General features: G+C 55.5%; 1 protein-coding gene across 1 annotated transcript; it reads right to left on the reverse strand.

The window, feature by feature from the left end:
* Positions 1 to 3,357: 3,357 nt before the first annotated feature.
* Positions 3,358 to 9,549, reverse strand: C1QL1 (complement C1q like 1; the record flags this gene model as incomplete). Its single annotated transcript, XM_080827436.1, has 2 exons — positions 3,358 to 3,537; positions 8,953 to 9,549. The coding sequence occupies 2 exons, from the start codon at positions 9,547 to 9,549 to the stop codon at positions 3,358 to 3,360; spliced, it is 777 nt and encodes a 258-aa protein (XP_080683562.1).
* Positions 9,550 to 22,442: the final 12,893 nt, after the last annotated feature.

The following is a 22,442-nucleotide window of genomic DNA, read 5'->3' on the forward strand; positions in this document are numbered from 1 at the left end:
ATTAATTAATCACACATCTTTCTAAAGGGGAGGCAGTCTGGGGAGCTTTCTTCCTTCCTCCAGAGTGGGACCGCCATTCTGCCTGGGCAGCCTCCTTTCTACCAGCCAGCCCTGCCCCCCTGGAATGATCTTGTGCCAGAAAGCCCTTGACCGAGAAGGAGGAGAGACACAGGCCCTGCTTTCAGGGAGCCCCCGGTCTGAGGGGAGACACAGCTCCTGCTCTCAGAGACCCCCCTAGCTGGATAAAGAGACAGAATTTGTCCTTCAGGGAACCCCCAGTCCCAGGGGCTGGTTTAGAATGCCCTCGTTTAATAGAAAAAGCAGTATCTACCCTCAGAGCCACTAGAGGAAAGCCACAATCTCTGCGTCTAGGAACCCCCTCCCCAATCCTGGTCTTAGTGGAGATACACACCTTACCCTCTACTTGCTCAAAAACACTGTCTTTAAGGACCCCCAGTCTGATGAGGACCCAGAGATCTTGCCTTCAGGAAGCTTCCCATTCTGATGGTGAAGACACAGTCCTTGCCCTCGGGTATCCCAAGCCTGAGGGGAAACAAAACAAAACAAAACAGACTTTGCCCTTGGGGATGCCCTGTCTGATGGGGGAGACACTTTCCTAATGGTTCCCCTGTGGCTGGGATGCTGCCTGAGTGACTTTGGGTATCCCAGGTGCCCTGCAAAGGAAAAAAAAAAAAAAGCACTTGGCTTCAGTCCAGTCCTAGTTATGCCACACACCACACACTTGCTGCATGACCATGGGCAAGTCACAGATTTTCATCAGACTGTGATTTTCTCATCTGCAAAATGGAGATATGAGGCCCATCCCTCAAAATGACAAGAGGATTGTCTGGTCACCAGAAATCAAAGCAAACAAGCCAGCCAGGCACTCCCTACAGAAATGATTAACATGCTTTTTACTGAAGCAGAGGTCCCAGACCAGTCCTTGTTGTCTCTGGGGAGGGGTGGGGAGCCCTCCCAGGCATGTGGCTGTGTGATTCCAGGCCAATGTGGCCATTAAAGAATCACAGGGGGCTGTGGGTGGCACTGGGGGCAGGGGGAAGCGCCTCCTAATCTAATCGCTTTTCCCGAGGAGACTCTCATTCCAGCCAGACCTGCCAGGGGTTTTATTGGGTCTGTGGGGACCCGCGGATTTCAATCTCCAGACCCCACAGGGAAGGAACAAGCATTAAGCTAATTTTATTAAATGGCCACAGCTGGCAGTAGGGGGAAGTAGGGGAGAGAAGGGAGAATAAAGAAAGTCATTCAAGACTGCCAGCCATGACAAGGGTCCATACATGGGGCCTCACTGGGAAGGAGGCCACCCCTCCTTCCTGTCTCTCCAGCTGAGCCGGCTGGGGGAGGGGAGGCCAGATGGGACTTTTCCTCAATATAGAGCCTTGGGACTCTCCAAGAGGCTCACCCCAGGATGGCTGCCCAGCACAGATGCCTGTAAGTACACCAAGCTTCTGTAGGGCGGGGGTGGGAGTGGAAGGGCTGGACCCAGCAGGGACGGAGCTGCCTCAAAGCCATTCTTCCCCAATTCTGCTTTAAATATCCCAAATCTTTATGAAGTATGGCATCCCGACGAAGAGCAAGGTCTTTGGTTCAAATACTGACATTGGCCTTTTCCTAACTCTGGGACCCTGGAAAATTATTAACCTCTCTGAAGTTTGAAGTATGAACCTCTCTCAGTTTCCCAATCTGAAATGGGTAAGATAACAGTGCCCATGTTATTGGACAGGGGAGCACTTCCTGCCAGTCCACCCCACCCCACCTACATATCTATGAGATAGTATTCATAAGGTGGTCATGTGATGTCTGACACAGAGTGGGTACTCTCTAAATCTTAGCTCTTTTTTTTTTTTTTCAAAGATTTATTCATTTATTTGAGTGAGAGAGCGCACATGAGCCGGAGTGGGGGAGGGAGAAGCAGGGGGAGGGGGAGAGAGAGAATCCCAAGCAGCTTCCATGCCCAGGGCTCAATGTGGGGCTTGATCCCAGGACCCCGAGATCATGACCTGAGCTGAAACCAAGAGTCGGGTGCTTAACCAAGTGTGTCCCCCAGGTGTCCCTGAGTATTAGTTATTATTATTTAGCAATGTCCTAATGGCGACTGTTGTGGGTCCCCGTTATAGGAGAGGAGGGCGGCAGGGGCAGGACAAGGAGAACTCGGTGTGTTGTCTGGAGCCGGGCTTCTGGGATTCGAGTGCAGTCACAGAACTTAGTGACTATGTCACACGAAGCAAGACATTTGACCTCCCTGGAAGAAGAACAAAATCTACTCACGAGCCTCTCAGGGCTCTTGGGATGGTTGAGCAAGATGCCATTATTGGAAGCGCTGTGCAAGCTTTCAGTGACGTAGAAATAATAAAAGCTGCGTTTATTGGACACAGACATGATACCTCTCGAATCCTCAGTCATGCGAGGTGAGTCTTGTCACTTATATTTTATGAGAAAACTGAGGCCCAGAGGTGAAGCACCTGGGCCAAAGTCAACCAGTTTTTGGTGCAAAGTGTGTTCCTGTCATTGCTGTCACTAACCCAGAACTGAAAGAGGAGGGACTTGCCCAAGGTCACACACAGTGGTACCAGACTGAGAACCGGGTTGTCCCAGTTTAGACCTTGCTGATGCCGCTTTCAAGGACAAACAAATGGAACTTTCCCGCCATGGAAGGTGATGATGGAACTGGGCTTCTTCCCACTTCTGTTGCCCAGGCTGGAGCAGCTCAGACTCTAGCACCTGGCTGCCCCCAGATCCATGGGAAACTTCCAGCAGACCCCTTTCCCTTCTGGAAGAGGGCAGGGTTTGTGGTCCCCTCCTGCAAATCCTCTCCAGGGCACAGACCCAAAGCTAGCGGGGTGGAACTGTTTTTATTAGAGCTTTGGTCAGACGGGGCGCAGCCGGGCTGGGGCTTTAGCGGGTGCTGGGACGCAATCCGGCCCCAACCCACCCCTCTCCCAGGAGGCACCACCCCTGAGCTGGAGGGCAGAGCATCCGAGCACGGAAAGGGTCCCCGCCGAGATCTGTCCCCAGTCTGGGGCCGGCTGGCGAGCAGGGTGGGCCATAAACAGTCTTATAGTACAAATATACAGCGCGAGCCGGGGCGGGGGCGGTTGACACCGCCTCCGGCGGACCAGGACGGGGCGCGCTCTGGACCCGGCTCTGCGGCGAGGCGGCAGGAGAGCCTAGCCTTCGGCCGGGGCGGTGGTGAGGGCGGGCCGGGGGGCGTCAAAGCCGGGATGGGCCGGCAGCCGGGGCTGGGCAGAGAGGGGTTGGGTGGTCCTCAGCCAGCCGGGAGGGGAGCCCCGGGCGGGGGTGTGGGCGGGCGGATACGGGACGGAGAGGGGCGCGGGGAGCTCAGTCGGAGTAGATGATGAAGCCCGAGAATGTGCTGTATTTGTTGCTGTTGCCGCCGTGCGCTTTGCCTCCGTCCAGCTTGATGAAGACCTCGTCGCCCGCGTCCAGGTGCAGGATCACGCTGTTGCTGGCGTAGTCGTAGTTCTGGTCTGCGTCCTGGGCTATGGCGCTGGCCCGCACCTGCGGGGGGCGGTTAGGGGTGGTGTGTGTGAGAGGGTAGGCGGGAGGAGGGAGAGAAGTAGGGTCGGGGAGGGAGGGGGACTGTCAAAGGTGCGGCAGCCACGGGAGGGTGGGGGGCAGCGGATCTTGGAGGCCCTCAAAGCCCCGCCTTCAGCTCTCAGCCGGCTTCTCTCCCATTACCTCCCCCCTCCTTTCCAATGCTAACTGTGTTTTGGGACTGGGTTCTAGAGGAGCCCTGGATTTCTAGGGCTAGTGTCATCTGGATCTGAATTAGGAATCGAGGTGGAGTTGGCCTCCTTAATGCCTCTAGGTCTTCCCCTCTGGCCTGCTGAGGCCCTCAACAATGCCTCCAGGATGTCCCAGCCTGGACCGCCCTCCTTGCAAAGAGGAATTCTCTGGAATACCAGCTGATGGAGGACCACCCCTTCTCTCCTTATCATTCCTTCCTCTCTGCTTTAACTGTAGCAATAATGCCTTACTTTTCAGCCATACCCACCTGTGCTTGCATCAGTGGATGGACACAAGTGTGCTCCTTGGCCCCAAAGGCCAGGTGGCTAGACAAATGCCAGGCTGCTACTAAGCAACCACCCTAGCACCAGAACCCAATCTTTCAACTCCTTGTCTGTAGTTCATGCTGGAGTCTTTCACAGTGGAGCAGTGAGAGGGAAGTCCTGGTAATTATTTCCCCTCCCAAGGCTCAGTTTGAGCCTGCATCCTGGTCTCCAAAGAGCTATTGCTACATAGCCCGTGACTATTACCGCCGCCCCCCACCCCCCTGACAGAGGACTTCTGGCTCCTCTTATCTCTCACCCCAGGGTGGTAGAAAGGAAGTAGGTGGAAAGAAGAGAAATCCAGGTTTTACATCTTTCTGTGACCCTCAGTCTGATCTGATATCCTTGCTGGTCCTTGTTTTGGTGGGAGAGGGGAGGGACAGGCAGGACGGTGAACAAGACAGCCCCAGCCTTTGGGTGTGAAGCCTGCTGTCACTCTTGGGGGCTCTGATTATAATCAAAAGATACTGAGGGAGGGCGGGGGCGGTGGGCAAATTCCCTCCAGGCATGCCTCTTCCACAACTGATCCAAGGCCTGAGCCATAGGATCTGAGGCCTCTCCAGGATAGCCTGGGTGGAGAACCAGAAGAGAGGGGCCATCTCCAAGGTGCAGGCTTGTGTTGGGGGGGTTCTCTCAACCCGGCCCCTCAATAGCCCCTCTCCACCCTGTCCCTTCCGTGAAGGCAGTTCTCCCCCAAGTGCTGACAGTCTGGCCTGGCCACAGGCAAATAAGGGGAAGGGCCCCATCTCCTTCCTGGGCGGCAGGCAGAATTTCCAGGTCCGCTGGGCCACAGTTGCTGACTCAGCAATACGTCGCAACAGGAGGACTCGATGCATTTGCATGCGGTCTGCCATTTAAAGTCCAGATCCTTCCAGCCCCTTCCCTCCCCTCAGGGAAGGCACTGTTTGGGGGGCACTTAGCTAGGAAAGCTCGCAATTCAGCCAAAGGGAGAGAAAATCAAACAAGGGGAAGGCGCTGTCTGTCTCGAAGTTCAGTTCTTCTGTTTAGAAAATGGATAAGAAGATCCCGCCTCACCACTGCAACCTTTATAAAAGCCTTTGGTGGTGAAGAAAAAAATTTTAATCTTGATGGGGCTTTTGTGCTACTAGGCAAGCGCTCAAAGCAAGCAGCCAACTTCTGTATTGTTCCCTGGGCCCTAATCCTCGTAGTATTTATTATTACACATGCATTTCATTATCTTTGCTAATAAATTACTACTAATAACAATTATTTTTATTACCCAGATTAATTTAGCCTTAACTCATTAAAACAATGTGCTTCTTAATAGCCAAATCCATCAGAACAGAGTCATCTGTCATCGGGGTTCTCCTGGTGATGTGACAGGCATCAGAACAGTTATGCTTATGTTTATTATTTATTCATCACCATGATTGTTGCTGTGATTATCCTAATTATCCATGGAGGCAGGGAGAATTTATGCCCCTCCATCCTTAGACGGTGGGGGATCCAGGAACAGAACCCAGGGGTCCTGATTCTCTGCCTGCGACTGGAAACGGTGGAGGCATCCAACTCCTCCTGGGGGCCAAGGGGAAATTTGGGGACTGGAGGTTGCCATGGAAGCAGGAAAGCAAGTCTAGGATTTGTCGCGAGGGGGCGCTGTAGAATCACCTCCGCGAGCGCTGCCCCAAGGGAAACTGAGGCAGTGGTCTGGCCAGGGCCCTGGCAGGAGGAGGGGGAGAACCCAGCAAGCATGCCCCTGCCCCCCGGTCATGCTGGGGTGTCAGAGGTGCAGGAAGGGCTCCCACAGGTAGCCCACCGGGCCCGCAGGGGACACGTGCTGTCACACATCGACCGGGTGGGTCCCTACTGTGCTAGGCACAGGGGTCTGCACCGTGAAAGGTATTCAAGGCTAGAAAAGGACAGCAGGAGCCCCTCTCCCACTGTCGGGCGCCAGGCTGGGCTCCAGTGAGGCCTTTCCACAGGAGTCCTCAACTCATACACTACCCTACCTCTCACCTCACTCAGGCTCTGCTGTCTGAGTCCGTCCCCATTTGTAATACACGCAACTTCCCAAAGCCCCTGCCCTGGATGGTTGGCACCCTGGCCATGGGCCCTGGCCCATTCCCATACAGTCCACTCTCCCAGCCCAGTTTATTAGTTTCCTATCTTCCCTGACCCATCTGAACTGGGGACACTTGAGGCAGCTGCAGGGAGCTTACCTCACTCAGGTAACCCCCAACCTAGAGCCCCTTCCTGGGGCTCCTCAGATCCCATGTCCTAATGACCAGGGCTTGGTGCCATCAGGCTGTGCAATGGTGACCCAGGCTCCTCTTAGGGAGCCTGGGGGGCCTTGTACCAGGCAGGAAGATAGTGTCCCCTCCCCCTGTCTTGCCCAGGGGAAAGCCAGGGAACAATTTCAGCTCAGCTTCCTTGAGGAAATTCTGGAAGCTTTTCTGCAGGCGGGAAGCCAGAAAGAAAAAGCACAGAGCCCAGCATTGCCTCTGGTCTTGAAGTCAATTGAGGCAGAAGCCCCTCTGTTCTCTTCCCGTCCATTGCCCAGGGTCGTCCTTCTTTCTCTGCTCACTTGGATGTCCTCCTCTACCTCTAAGGCAGGCTTTTCCTACACTTGATCTTCTTATTTTCTCTCTAGACATGTCTCCTTATCTTGGGGACCGCCCCAGGTTCGCCGTCTTCTCCCCTGACCAGGTTGGTCTGAGTTGGGGCAGGGCCCACTGAATCATTCCCTCCAGCTAACACGTTTGGGGACAGGAGTTGCCAGCCGGGCTTCCAGTCCTCCTCTAACACACTAATTGCTGGGGTGTGTTGTCGTGTGGTTGCCACTGTCCCCGCTGCACAGACCATGAGGTCCCGGAGGGCAGGTGGAGCTGTCCCCTGCTACCTAGCTCCGAACCTGGCACCCAGTAGGGGTTCAAAATGAATACGGGGGATGACTTGTGAGATTGAATGAGTCTCTTGAGCTATCTGGAAAGACAAGTCACAAAGGATGTACAGGTGAGGGGTGTAGGCCCCCTTTTGTGTGTGTGTGTGTGGGGATGGTTTGAGTAACTGTTAAAATGCTGGGTCTGTGAAACCATTAGTTAAAGCCACCTGCATTTTCTTACTAGCCTGGGGTCCCACCTCCAGTGAGTACCTCCTTTTGAGGCTCTGTGAATGCCTTGCCCCTGCTGACGGAGAAAGGAGAGCCTTTGAGACAGTTTCACCTCCCAGTGACTAAAGCAAGTGCCCCTGTCCAAGCACACATCACCTGCGGGGCCACCTCTGGCCTCATCTCTAGGGCCCCGCTGCATCCTTCCCAGGTCGTATAAGGTCTAGGGCCCACTCGGGGTCTGGTGACCAGCTCCCTCTCCGGGCAAAGTGGGCCCCCAGCCCCCTGAAACCTCGGCTCGGGGCCAGCCCAAACTTTCTTTGGGAAAGGAAGACATTCCATTGATGAAGGTGACATTGCTGTATCCCTTATAGGTGATTAATAAGGGGAATCATGGGGCTGTCTGCTGAGTGAGCCCTCACTGGACACTGAGGCCTCCCATTGGGTCAGAAACCAAGGACAAAGAGGAGAGATGCAGGAAGCCTGACAGACACAAGTGGGAGAGAGACACTCAAGGAATAAAGAGGGGTGTGAAGCCCAGAAACCCCAGAGGCCAGAAACCCCAGAGAGGCAGATAGGACTGGTGGACACAGGAGAGAGCCAGGGACAAGAGAGAGTAGGAAAAGAGGCAGGCAGGAGAAAAAGAAGAGGGGGTAGACTTACAGGTGCCTTGTAATCGTGCTGACTCCCATGCCTGTCCTTTCCCCCACCCCCAAGCCAGGCTCTGCCTCAGGGTAATACTGCAGTGGGAAGGGTTCCAACAGGGTCTTGGGTCCCAGGCGTGGGAGATTCCTTCCCAACTCCCACCTCCTAGCTTTACTCCAGACCCTTGCTAGACTCCTTCTTCCACAGGAATGCTCTGCCTCACCCCCCCCACCCCCATGATCGGGGAGTGCCCTAGGCCACCATGGTCTAGGAGCACTGGAAAGGGAGGGTGTATCAAAAGGGAAGGGAGCTGGGCAAAATTGTCACCCTGGGGCAGGGTTAGGTCGAGGTTGGTCCGGGAGGAGCGGGAGGCAGCAGTTTCTGAGAGCGCCATGCACTACCTTCCCAGTTCCCCCATCTGAGTGCAGGTATGAGTCTCTGAGATGGGGATAGGTGACGAAGAGGATCCCCAGACACTCCAGGAGTCAGGCGCTGCAGCTGCATGATCCGGGGAGGGGGAGTTTCCACCTCTTTGCCCCGCCTCAGGAGGAAAAACTTTTCCCCCCAGGCTGCTTTCTTGTGCCCGCAGCTCTAACACAGCGGGAAGCCACGGGGATGTCCCCGGGTTTTGCAAGGGTGTCAGAGAGGCCCAGGGGTCCCTTCTCAGGGCCAGAGGCTGTATTGCAGCTAAGGCTTTGCGCCCCTGGCTCCCTTTGCCTCTGTGCCCAAAACGTTTTGCTTTCTCGGCTTGCGCGCCTAGCGGTGCGCCTGGACGCCCGCCGGCGCCAGAGGCTGCCTTTCCTCAGAGCCCATCTTTGCCCTCCCCTAATCGCCCGCTGGTATCAACCACAGTCCCAGCTCCCAGATAGCGCAACCCAAGGGCCAAGCCCCCAAGCACAGTCCGCGCGCCTGGGAGCGCTGCGCCCTGCTTATTTGGTTTTATCTCCTGCATTTCCATGCCGCGCGCGGGTGCCCAGCAGCGTCTGCCTTGCAGCCAGTGCCCAGGATCCGAGGAGTTAGTGCCAACCGGTCCACCATTCCCGCATGTGATGCCTAAGCGGGGCCGCTGTAGGGTACCCGCTGGTACCCATACGTCCCGGGCTCCCTGGGTGCCCTGCCCCCAGGCCAGCCCCATGCCCCCGCCGGGCCCACCTGGCCGTTCTTGCAGAGGTCCGCCCACATACTGGTGCCGTCGCCGCCGCGCATGAGGACGTGGTAGGTGAAAAAGTAGGTGCCGGGAATGTTGCACGTAAACTTGCCGCTGGTCGCGTCGTAGTTGTTGCCTAGGTTGGTGACCACGTCGTCGAACTTGAGCACCTCGTAACCCTCGTGAGGGTTCTTGAGGCCGGCGTAGAAGGCCACGCGTGGCACCGTGGTGTAGGTGGCCGTGCTGATGGCGCCACTGCCTCCTGCACCCGGCAGCCCGGGAGGGCCGGTCTTGCCCGGCTCACCCTTCTCCCCGGGTGGCCCCACAGGACCCGGAGGACCTGGGTCCCCAGGGGGCCCGGGGGGGCCTGGCTTGCCTGTGCGGCCCGGCTTCCCCTGGGGGCCCTGCACCAGCGTGGAAGGCGGGGGCGCGCCGCTCTGCTCGCTCAGGGCGTCGCCGCCGTCGGGCCGCGCGCCGGCGCCGGGGCCCCGCGCGGGGTAGGGGTCGCATACCATGCGGCAGGTGCCGAGCATCTCATAGTGGCCGTCCGGGCCGCCCGAGCTCACCAGCACGGGGATGAGCACCACCAGCACCAGCAGCATCACCACGCCCGCAGCGGCCGCCAGCAGCGTTTTCCGGCCGGCGCGGAGCCTGGGGAGCGCCGGGCCGCCCGGCCGCGCCGTCGGGGCAATGGTGCCGGCGGGCGGGGGGCGCGGGCAGGGCGCCCGCGCTCAAGGGCGGTCCGGCGGGGCTGCGGGCATGGGGCCGGGCCCGGAGCGCCGCGCTGCGCTGGATGCGCCGCCGAGCCCAGCCGCCGGCTCCTGCCTCGCGCCTCCCTCCCGCGGCGCGGCCGGACTGAGAGCCGCGGCGGCCGCGTCCTGCCCGGCTCCTCCCGCCTCCTAGCTCTCGGGCCACCGCCCCCTCCGCCCCGCCCCGCCCCACCAGCTCCGCGCTGCTCGGCGCCCGCGAGGGGTGGGGCTGTGGGAGGGGCCGGCACCTAATTGGGCCGCTGGTGGTAGGGCTCTGCCCACCGAGGGGGGCGGGGCCGCGGAGAAGAAGGCCGGAGCCGGGAGAGGAGCGGGGAGACTCAGGGAGCTAGAGACTGAGATTCGGAAAAGGGGAGGATGCTAGAGTCTGAGAAACTGTAGAGTTTCCTACAGGAAAGGGGAGAGTAGGGACCAAAGACCGAATGGAAGAGAGGGCCACAGGGAGAGCTAGAGAGCGCCCAGGGAGACGGAGAGGAGAGGCCTCGAGTGTCGGTTTTAAAGAATCAAGAAAATCGAGAGGGAGGCTCCAGGGGCCACCGCACGCAGGGGGTGGAGGCCGGGGTGGACGGTTCCCCAGTCTGCTGGGGACAAAGAGCAATTGAGGGGCGTATAGAGTGGGGAGCAAAAAGGGACAAGGAAGACGCTGAGAGGGAAGAAGAGTAGAAGGCAAAAGGAAGATGGGGAGGGGGCCATTCTGCATTCAGCCCTCCCAGACCACCCGTTCAGGAGATCTGGGGGTCATGTGCCTGTCGGGGTGCCCCGTGAGATCCCGAGTAACTGACAGCAGCTACCCCTTCCCTTTTCTGGATCCTGGCTGTTCCTCTAGGAGGGGCGGGATCTTCTAGGCATGCCATCTTGCCTCTGCCCCTTCTTCACCGAGCTCCAGGCCAGACAAGGCTGCTTTTTCCTGGGGGGGGGGGGGGGGAGTGTCCTCCATTTTCGTCTGATCACTCCGGTTGTCCCTGCTTTTAGACAAGGAAGAAATGAGTGCCCTAAGAAAGTGGGCATCCATCCCACTTCATTTCTTCATTCTGACCAATACAAACAGTCCCTGGGTGGTAGCTCCCTTTTCCAGCCTCCAAGAGGGGAGACTGGTTTCACCCAGCCCCTCAGCTCCTCCACCACCCTGGCCTCCTCAGCAGCCCCCTGCCTCTTCTCCCCATCAGGTTGCATGAGGCAACAGTCTTCCTCAAGTGCAACAAAGTGTTTAGCTTGCATAAACGGAAATGTGTCTGCTTCCATCAAAATATTTGTCACATTATTTGAGGCCCCGCTCATGCTGCCCCACTGTTCTCCTTCTCCCTCCTTTATCCAGCCCACCAAGGAGGGCTCTGCCTCCAGAGGCCTCTGGCCGCAGCTAAAGGATGACCCTCCAGCCTCTTCCTTTTCTTCTGAGAGGCCCTCCTCCCACCTCCCACCCTCCTGGTGCTGACTGGTCACAACCGTCCTTATGATTCTCTGGCTTTCTGTACCCTAAGATGAGACTGCTTACCCCACGCAGCACTGGGAGGAGGAAAAGGACATGAGAATATCAAATGAAGGGCTATGAGAGAGAACTCTGATGTCAGAGCCCAGTTGGAGGGACCCCCGAGCACCAAGGAGGGAGTTAAATCAATTCAATAAATAGCGTTTATTCAGGGCTTACTGTGTGCCAGGCTCTGTATTGAATGCTTTACATACATGATCACACTGGAGCTTCACACCAAGCCCTAGAGGTAAAGCCCATCGTTTTTCTCATTTTACAGATGGAAAGCCGAGGCTCTGGCAAGTGACGAGATTTTTCCCAAAGTCACACAACTAATAAGTGGTAGAGTCGGGATTCAAACCGGCAGCCCGACTCCCTTCCAACCCGAGAGCGACTGGGTCTCCAGGTACGTTCAATGCCCAAAGGGAGGAAAGTGTTAAGTCCGGGAGGAGGGGGGCGCTAGGCTGGCTGAGGAGCTAGACCTCCCAGACTCGGAAAGAGTCGTCTTCAGCTATCAGCCGGCCTCCTGTCCCCCACCTTGGTTTCCCCCAATATGTCTCTTTGTAGAGCGACAAGGCTGGTGACCCGAGGGACAATTGCGTGGTCTTTAGCCTGTGATTTGCACAGTCCCCCTCCCCCCCAGGTTCTCACGCACATGGGTCTCTCCCCTGCTGTGCAGCTGAGACTCGGCTGTCACCCGCAGCCCTCCCAGGACCCGCCGGGAAAGTGCGGCGGACGCCCCAGGCGGAGGACCAGGAGGGAGCGCCCGCCTCCCCCCACCCGGGCTCTCGCCGCGTCCGTGGGGCGAGCTCCGCGCGGCGAGGCGGCCTGCCCCCCGCCCCCCGAAAGAGCGCCCGCTCCCTGGCGCGGTGTGGCGTCTCTGTCAGCCCAGCCGGATTCTCCCCGCTTCGCTGGAGTGGAAAATAACGGCTTCAAACTTTGCAGAGAGGAGCTGGTGCCAGCACTTTAATTAACAGCCATCTTGGCCTGTGAGCCTGGGCCACCGGCTCCGGTCTCCCCCCACCCCCCGCCCCACCTCGGCCCCGCCCAGGTCCCCCCCAACCCCGGGGGGAGACGAACCCCTACGGCTGTGTCGGGCGCCCCTTTTCCTTGGGGGAAGTGAGGACCCGGCCGATTGGGGGACGGACGGTGCCTTGGGGGGAGCCCCTCAGTTTACTGACCGAGGACCCTCCTAGTCCTCCCACTCCATCCACCCCAAATTCGCTAGAGCTTGGTGGTTGAGGATTCTGGAATTAGATATCTGCGTGCCAGTCCCCGCTGGTGATTTTAGGATAGTCTAACCTGCAGCGCCTCAAGTGTCCTCCTCCGGAAAAAGGGTTGTGAGAATTCAATGAGATATCATGTATGGAAAGCACTGGGCTCAGTGTCTGACCCTGGTTAGGCCAGTAAATGGTGGCTAATATAATTATTTCACCCCCAGGCTAAGAAGTCCCTTCCACCACCCTAGGCCTTGGGTCTCCTTCTCCTGACTTCTTCCTACAGGTTGCTGTGCTTGGCACTAGGATAGGAGGACAATGGCCTATGCTTCCAGGTTCAGAGACAAGACTAGATGAGTGAAGAAGGACTTTCTGGCTTTCTGGCCTTTTCCTCAGCCACCTGCCAAGGCCAAGGACCCGGTTTACAGAAGGGGGAAGAAATGAGCCCTGATGGAAGGGATGGAGAACAGCATTATCCCTGGCTGGGATGTTGCCGTGCTGGGGGCTGAAGACCCAGCTTTGCTTTCCCTCCTGTGAGGGGGAGCCCCCTCACTCCTACAGTCCCTGTCGTTTTGGGGGAGGGTGCTGGGCATGACCGTGGTGTATGGAGGGTGCGATAAATTGAGTAAGATCCTTCATTTCCACATGGCTGACTTTAAGAAACCAGGTGGCTGCTCTGTGGTATTTTGGGGTTCTTTGAATGAATGTGAGTGGGTGTGAATGTGTAAGAGACGGTTTGTGTTAGCGTGTGTCTGGGTTTGTGAGTGATGACGGGGGTGCTGTGCCCTGAATCATCAGGCTGGGAAATTTGCATTCATTTGTCCCCTTCTTGCAAACATCGAGCGAACGAGGGAATGTGGTGTGGTTGGGCTGGTGTGCCCCTCAATGAGGAAGACCTAAACCATATCCCCAAGGAGCTTGCTCTCTGACAAGTGACTTAGGCAGCAAGCAACGGTAAATGTTATGATAGTTATTAACGTTCTCCCTGCACTTATTAAGGGCAAGATCTTGTTCTAAGCACTTTAAGTGGATTATCTTATTCAAATTTAACAACCTATTATCCTGGACTTAAAACTATTACATGGCTTATATCATTTAATATCAGTAACCCCATGAGGTAGGCAGTGTTATTTTCCCCTTTTTATAGCTGAGAAAAAAATAAGGTTTGAGAGGAGGTTTGCGCTAGACTATATGAAGCACAGATGAAAAGCTCCGTGCCCAGAGGACTCCAGGAAGACTTCACAGGGGAGGTGTCACTTTTTTTCCGTCTGTCTATGTACCCAGGCATCCAACTTCCATTCGTTCTATAAGTTCATATTAACTGACTGTCCACCACATCTCTTGTTATCACATGACAAAGTGATGAGCTTGCAAAGGCTTCTGACCCTTTGTAGTTTACACTGTATGGCAGGAACCTGGACAAGCAACTGCTTGTGTAGCTTGACAAGCTGCCTGGGAACATGTGGGGTGCCGCAGGAGCACGCAGCAAGGTCAGTTAAATTCAGGTGGGGGGAGGCAATCACGGGAAGCTTCCTGGAGGAGGTGATGGCAAGTTAAGCCCTGATGAAAGAATGGCAAGTTGAAGAGGGACGCCACCTGAGGTGGAGCTAAGAGGGAGGGCGTGAAGATTATTCCAGGCCTAGGGAAGAGCTTGCGGGACATTGTGGGCTGTGACAAGGAGGGTATCATCCATCCTAAGGACCATTAGAAACTACTGAACCGTGTTAAGTGAGTGATATAATCAGATTTTTCAGACTAGAAGGATCACTCTGGCTACTGTGAAGTGGAGGGGTTAAAACTGAGTAAGTATCATGGACAGATTAGGTAGGAGGAAGTTGCAGTGATCTAGGTGACAGCTGATTGTGGCCTGATCTTGATGGGATAGGAGCGGGGTGGGGAGCAGGAGATTTCCAGGTTTCTAGAAGGATCTAGAAATTTTATGAAATGAGTGAAGATGGACGAATGTTTTTGTCATCACCTGGGAACAGATCTACATACTGTATTTCATTTAATCCTCCCTGGAAGGCTAGGGAATAAGCATCATCATCTTTGCCTTGGACATGATGATGTGGCGGCTCAGAGAAGTTAAGTAACTTGCTTGGGATCACACAACTGGTAAGAGAGAGAGGATTAGAATTCAAGTCTGTTTGACCCCAGGTAGGGGCTCTTTACCACCGGCCCAGAAGGCACGTACCTGGTAGGAAAATCAAGGAAAGGCACTTGAGTGAGAAAGAACGGCTTGGATCAAAGTCCAGTTGTATAAAAGGCATGTTTTTGATTTTGGGTTGAAGCCACTGGCCTCGGGTCCTGGCTTGGGCAGGATGGAGAGCTGGGAGCAGGAGACAGGCTGGCTTTCTAGGCTGGTAGGCGGTCAACTTGCCGCATGTGTTTAGAGAAGTCTCATCACATCTTTAGGGCTTTCATACCTTTCTCTGCGTTGGAGAACTGTCCAGGGCAGCCCTGAGAGGCTGCGATTCTCCTTTTAAAGAAAACTCTCCATTGACATCCATTAAAATATTTAAAATCCCCTTATGACCTTTTAACTCAGACACTTTTCCAGATCCTCCATGGGAAAAGCCTCCATAATTTCAGCCCCCTTTGGAGAGGGAACGTTTGGTCAGAAAGTACAGGAGAACGCAATTTGTGTTATGATTTGGGGTGAAGGACCAGGACACACCTCAGTGGGCTGAACCAGCCTGGGATTAGGATTCCTTGGTCTGGCTGGGTCTCAGAGGCTGGTGAGGAACCCTCTTTAGGAGCCCCTCCCCCAGCCCCATGTCTGGAGGAGAAGTGAATGGGATTAAGGGGGGCAGAGCCCAAGCACCTAAGTCACAGTCAGGTTTTCACACGTTCCTTCTCCAGAGAAGTCTGGGCTTTGTGCCTGGGGGCTCCAGAGACCTGCTCAGCCCCGGACCTCCTCCTCTCCCCACCTCAGACCAGCAGCCGCCTGCTGCCCGTCCCAACCCAACACTGGGGAGGCAGCTCTGAAAAGGCCCCGGCTGTGGGACAGGAGACCTAGTAGGAGGTTCATCTCCCCTCAGCGCAGCCTGCATCTCCCGGCTTCATGTATAAGTAATGAGGTTCTGTAGCCCCAACAGGAACCAATATAATGGCGGGTGCGCAGGGTCAGCCTGAGAGACAGATAGCAGGACGCGGGAGTGACAGGCAGCGCAATTATGCTGAGCCTCTTGCAAAGGCAGCAGGGAGAAGGCCCCCGCCTGGCCAGCAGGGTCTGCTTGCTTCTCCCCTCCTCCCACAGGCATTGACTATTCCAGAACCCCCGGCTCCCAGACCAGGTGGTGGAAGGCAAGGAAGAAGGGAAGGACTGGGGAGAGGGCAGTGGAGCAGGAACTGGGAGTTGGGGAGCAGCTGGTTTTCCTGGGTTCTGGGGAGAAAGCTTCCTCCTCCCCAGATTGTCTGGGGAAGGTCTTTTCTTTGGAAGCCCTGTTTCTTCTAGGAAAAAGCTTTCCCACATTCTTACCCCCAGGAGACTGAGAACTTAAGGTCTGGAAAGGTCTTAGAGACCTCTCCTTTGACAGACGGGGAAACTGAGGCCCAGAGAGGAGAAGTGGCTTGCCCCAGGTCATACCTATCCGAGGCAGAGCCAGATGGGAGCCCCTTGAACTCTTTTCGGGGCCCCATCAGTGGGGGTCAGGAGGCAAGGGAAGGAGGGGCTGATTGCTCACCCCTGTACTAGGTGGTCCCCACAGACCCTCTGGGGGTATCGCAGAGGTTGCAGCTCAGAGAGGTCTGACAGCTGGGTGTGCGGGTTGGGACAGTCTGCAGCACCATCCTTGGAGGGCCCAAATCAACCAGGGGGAGGGGTAGTCCGGTCCCTTGTCCTTATTCGGGTGCTCACATTGGAGCGCCTCAGCTCCGTATCTTCAGTGACTGAGACAGGCTCTCTGAGGTGGCAGAGCCCCGAGAGCCACGGAGCAGGGCGGCAGGGGCTTAGTAAATGTTCATTAAACCAAACCCCCGAACAGGGCCAGCTCCAAGGACGTGCGATCTCACTATCTCGAAGTTCTTCACAATTTTTGAATGGAGCTCCACGTTTTCCTCTTGAGCCTGGGTCCTGTAAAGTACATTGCTGGTCCCTTCCCGAAACAGAGATGTGGTTTATTCTTGGAGGGGCTCCCCTGGCTTTTCCCTGCCTCAGCCTCAGCCCAGGGCGTCCCAGGCAAACGGGAGCACAGAGCCAGGAGAAGCGGGTATGTGAGGGCATCTGAGGGTCTCTAGCCTATAACAGCTGACTGTACATGGCAGGGCCGGGGTGGGTTGGGAGAACCTGGCTGCTCTAACTTGTCGTGCATAGGCCTGCACTTTGCCCGTCTGTCTATCTGTATGTCCATCCTGGACCCAGGTGGGGGGCGGGGGGTGCAGGGTGTGTGGAGGTGGGTTCCAGGACACAAGTGCTGGTCCCAGCTGGAGTTCCCTGTCCCTGGGGGAGACATGGGCCCCTCTGCTGGTGTGTACCCGTCCCTTGCTAGGGCAGAAGGGGCTGGCGAGCAGTGGGGTGAGATGGGAGGCTTAATTAGCAGTTTGAGCCAGGCAGCAGGCGGTGGGCGCAGAGCAGGCTGACTTTTCCCGCTATAGATCTGCTCTCCAGGAGAGGCACTAGCTGGCTGGTTTAGGCTCTGGCTGGGCTATTTTAGGAATATTCTTAACTCTTCCCCTGCCGCTGCCATCACCGGACCTCTCTGCCAGCTCCAGACTGTCCTTTTCCTGATCCCTCCTCCCCTGTCCCTGCTTTTCCTCTCTGGGAGCTGAGAAGGTCACAGTTTTCTCCGAGGTGAGGCCAGATATTTTTTTTTGCCAAGGAAAGCTCCCATTTTTGGCCGCCTGAGCTTCCCTTTTTGCCCTGACCTGCGTCTTCTCCCTCTTGCCTTCATTGTGGCTCTAGCTTAAGGAGACTGGCAGATTTTAGCATTTCCCTAGCTCCTTCTCACCCTGTGAAATTGTGCTGGTTCGGTTCCCTGGCCATAGGGAACAGCTGGCTTGGGCCCCTGGGAGAAGATGGGAAACCACAGTCATGGCCTCTACCCCCTGATAGGCTCCTCCCTGCTTGACTTTGATGTCCCATTAGGGCCAAATTTCCAGTTGGGTGTCCCACACAAGCAGCCAGGACCCCATAATGTCATGGGACACCCGCTTCCTACTTTTTTCTCCCACTCCAATGCCTGGCCTCTTAGACAAATCTAGGCCAGGACACAGGCATTACCTGGGCAAGGCCAAGGGGAGTCCACTGGGGCCCAGGAGGGTCTACCATTAATAAATCTGAAATTCTATTTAAGATAGAGGAAGAGATCTCAGCTCACTTGGCGCTGGGAATTCCTGTGTCTGTTCTGGGCCTGTCTGAGCTAGGAGACCCCGGTCACCTTGGACTTCGGTACCATCCCCCGGGCACAATGCCTTCTGGGTCTAGGCCTTGGAAGTCACTGCCAAGTGCCATTGGGAAAACTCGATTTGGAGATCCTGGAATATAACTGATGATTCCACAGAAGTGCCCAAAGGCCTATGTTATGCCTGATACTGCACAGGACACCGGGAATAGATCGATAATTGATAAGGAATCTTTGCCCGAGAAGGGATACTCTCTTGGGCTGGTTCCTCAGGGTGTCTGACCATCAGCCTGGGCCACGGTGTTGACAGACTGGGACAAGTGAGCCCTCCCCAGGGCTGTCACCTAACATAACCTCCTCCAGGTCCCCCAAGCAGCCCAGCTCCCGAAACCACAGGGCTGACTGGGGTAGAGCGTGAGGTCAGATGGAAATGCTTTACTCCTGAGGGAGGCTACAGAAGGGACTCTTGTGATTGGAATTGCCTGAGCTGCAAGTCCTCAGCCTCCAGTGTAGAAAGATCCAGATAGATTTATCAAGGCGTCCTGGGGAAGATTTTGAGTTCAGAGAGACTACACACTCTAGGGGCTCAGGGAGAATTCTGTATCTTTTAAAAAATAAGACCCCCTCCCATTACCCCTAATCGAGAAACATGAATAGGAGGCAGGAGGCTTGGCCATAAAGGAGGCCCCCTCCCCCAACCCAACATCCCCGGCCCCCCTCCCCCCAGGTAGGGATGGTGCAGGCAACCTGAAGCAGAGGCCGCTGGGGAGATTTCTGGCTCCACCATTCCAGAAGAGGACACACTGGGGCATACAGGCTCCCCTTTGGCAAAACGAGGAGCTGAACCCAGGGGTCCTGGCCGCCGGCCCCTCCAGTGCAGCCCTGCCTTTCCGTCCCCCACGTTCCCTCCCTTTCAGCTTCCAGGCTGGGAGACCCAGCTGGTGGAGGATATCTTGCTCCTCAGCAGCTGGGATTTGTAAATATTTATAGGAACAGGGAACAGATCAGTGGCTGACAGGCCCAAGGAGCGGGCAGGGGCCCTGCCTGGAGCTCAGAAGCTCCATTCCCCCTTCCCCACACCCTGACCTGATTTGAGGGAGCCCAGGATGACAGAGATGGGGGTGATCAAGCTGGGGATGGGGCCGGTGGCCTCCACATTTGGAAACAGAAGCTCAAAGGATGCATTTGTCTCTCCACCACTGGGCTCTGCTTCCATACTGAGAGTTGCCCTCCTCCTTCCAGCCCCAGCCCAGCTCCCGCCTGCTCCTGCACCCATTGTCACACTGCCTCACCCTCGCACACATCCTTTCAACACTCACATACATTCATGGTCTCATGTACTCATGTACATACACGCTCACACGTGTACACACACACTTTCTAACATCCACACTGATCTCACTCTCACACACACATGCTCACACCTTTGCACACACATCAACTCACACTCACGATCCCCTGGGATTCCCAGGTCCCAGCCACTCCCCACAGGTCTTAATCACAGGTCCTGGGAGAGAACCTCTTGCTTCCTGTGTGAGGTGGGCTGTGTGTGTGCGTGTGTGTGCGTGTGTGTGTGTGTATGTGTGTTTAGGGAGCAGGGGGCATTGGCCCTGAGGTCAGGGGGTGAGGAAGAGGGAGGAGGAGTGGATAGAGGTGTGGCCCAAGAGCCATTCAGAGCTGATACCAGCTTGGAACAGGAGCAAGACAGAGACAAAGGCAAGACACGGAAATGGAGACTGAGCAGGGTCAGGACAGATGGGGCAGGAACTGGAGACAGAGGGCCCCCCCGGATGAGAAGCTGTCATATTCTTGCTCCAGTGGCCTGTGAGACCAGCCCCACCCCCCAGCTGGAGCCTCTCCCCTCTGGACCTTGTCACTGTGACTTTGCTTTGCTGCTTGGGCAGCGGGGAGTGGTGACAAGCAGAGAAGACAGCGCCCAGGGCGGCTGGCTGGGTCACTCTGGCCGGCCTGCCAACTTACCCATCAGCACCCATCTCGTCACCCACAGGGGTCCAGATGAGACCAGTGACCTGCCCAGCTGCCCTTACCTCACAGGACTACCCCAGGGGGAGGGAGGCAACTGGACCCTGGTCTCCGAAAGACCTTGCCCAGGCCCCTGGCCACTGAATCTGAGCTTAGGAACCAGGGGATCTCTGAGCTCCGGGGCACCCAGGACCCACCAGACATGGACAGGACCCTGTGGTGTTAGGCAGGGGCTTGAGGAAGGGGTTGGGAAAGAAAGCCACAATGAGGAACCAAACATGTTTTTGGCATAAGCTTTTTATTTCATCTGCTTTTCCATACACAAGAATGATGTCCTTATGCCCTGGGCCCCTGGGTGCCGTGTTAAATAATCATCGCTCTCACTTCGGGTCTGTCTCAGGGTGTTCGTTCTGGGGCATCAATCAGTCAGTGTGTGCTCTGAAGCCTGGGAATGACCATTTCTATAAAATCAGAAAGGCAAACAAATAATAATAATAATAATAAAAAGTAGGGGAAATTGCATCGGCTGCTGTTTTCCTGTTTTTCAATTGTCGGTGCAGCCTTCCACCCAGTTTTTGATGTTCTGATTGATTCATGCTTTCACGGGTTCATTCATGTATTTGCTCAACAACCATGATTCATCCAGGTGCCAGGCTCTGTGCCGCATCCCGGAAGCCAGTGTGAAAGCCAGACAGGGCTCTTGCCTGCGAGGTATTTAGAGTTGATCGAAGAAGACAAACAAATGCACAACAACGCATCATGCCCCCAGGAGACCAGGGAGCAGTGTCCAGGCGCCCTGCCTGGGGACCCAGATGTCCTGCTCTTCCAGCTGAATGCTTGAAAGTGACGCAGAATCCTTCTCTCATCCCAGGGTCAACATCCCTTCCCCCCATGTCTGCAGGTTTTGCCTCCCGGGCAAACTGACCATCTGAGGATGGTGGACAGAGTGTGAAGGTGAGAACGACTCTCAGCTTGGACACTCACTGGCCAGGTGACCTCAGGCAAATCATTCTTCTCTCCCAGTCTCAGTGTCCTTCTATGTTAAAAGACAGTAACCAGTACCCATCACAGTGGTACCATCAGCATCAAATAAGATTTAAGTATATAAAACACCAAAGATGGTGCCTGGCACACAGTAGGACCTCAGCTTATGCTAACCCCCCACCCTGCCCTTTTTCCAGTGTTATACACCGCATCTCTCCTCACTGGCAGCGGGGAAGAAACTTGGGTGGAGGGTGCGAGAGAACTTGGGGGGTCCATGCACTATGAATCTGTGCTTCATGCTGTCCTCCGGGGACGTCCAGTTCTGCTCTGAAGGGAGCCTCCTCTTTGATGAGAAGAGAGTGGAGAAGCCTGGCTTTGCCCCATGGACTATCTGAACATTCCAGAGGAACAGCCCTTTTCTTCATCCTGTTTCACCTCTCTCTGGCTCTCAAGTTTATAATTTTTTTTTTTAGATTTTATTTATTTATTTGACAGAGAGAGAGAGATCCCAAGCAGGCAGAGAGAGAGGGGGAAGCAGGCTCCCTGCTGAGCAGAGAGCCTGATGCGGGGCTCAATCCCAGGACCCTGAGATCATGACCTGAGCCGAAGGCAGAGGCTCAACCCACTTAGCCACCCAGGCGCCCCTCTGGCTCTCAATAAAAAAGCATCACTGTGGGTATGTGGTGGTGAGAAGGTGGTGGTGAAGGTGGTGATGGTGGAGGTGATGTGGAGATGTTGGTGGTATTGGTGGCAGTGGAGGTGGTGATCGTGAAGGTGGTGTTGATGTGATGGAGATAGCAATGATGACAGAGAAGGTGGTGATAGATGTGATGATGGTTGGTACTGCTGGTGGTAGATGATGGTGGTGTAGGAGCTCAGTTCAGAATCCTACGCTCAGATTTTGAGACCTAGGAGAGAGCTCAGTTCTAGCTAATCCACTGAGGGCCTACCATGCGCCAGCCGGTCCCGTGGTACTTGCATCGTTTCCATAGCAATGCAGAGAGATCACGATCTCCTTTTGCAGATAAGGATACCTCGACCCACCAGGAGTTAGTGAAAAGAGGAAGAAGAGCAGAAGAATTGTGCTTAGGTTGCACATTGTTCACAAACTTCCTCTTCCAGGAAGCCTTCTGGGATTCATCCCACACAGTTTCACTCCCTCTAACTCCTCTGACCACTCCTTCCATCTCAAAACTATCTCTCTGACTCTAAATCTTGAGTCATGGTGATGATGATGGTGGTGGTGGTGGTGATTGCAGGGTGGTGGTGGAGATGGCAGCGGTGATGGTGGTGCTGTAGGGCCTGTGATAGTAGCTCTTGGATGATAAGAATAAGGTAAGTCCTTCTGGAGGGAGTGGGGAGCTTGGCTGATCACTACCTTCCTCTACCTCTTTCCCTACCTCTTTAATAACAGCTACTATTTACTGCATGTCGCCCATAAAACAAGTGTATGCTCAGTACTTTATGTGTAATCATTCATTTAATCTTCCCAACAGCCCAGGCACTAATATTTTAGAGATAAGAGAGCTGAGGCACAGAGTGGTTAAGTAACTTGCCTAAGGTCATGCAGCTAGCATGTAGCAGAACCTAGACTCAGACTCAGCCACAGTCCCACACCAGCGTCTCGTACGTACAAGAGAGCTGGTGGGTAGAGAGAGAGAGAGAGAGAGTGAGTGTGTGTGTGTGTGTGTGTGTTGTGTGTGTGTGTATGGGACTTTAAGGCTCCACTGTCTTGAG

Source organism: Martes martes (genome assembly GCF_963455335.1).
Source record: "Martes martes genome assembly, chromosome: 16".
NCBI lineage: Eukaryota > Metazoa > Chordata > Mammalia > Carnivora > Mustelidae > Martes > Martes martes.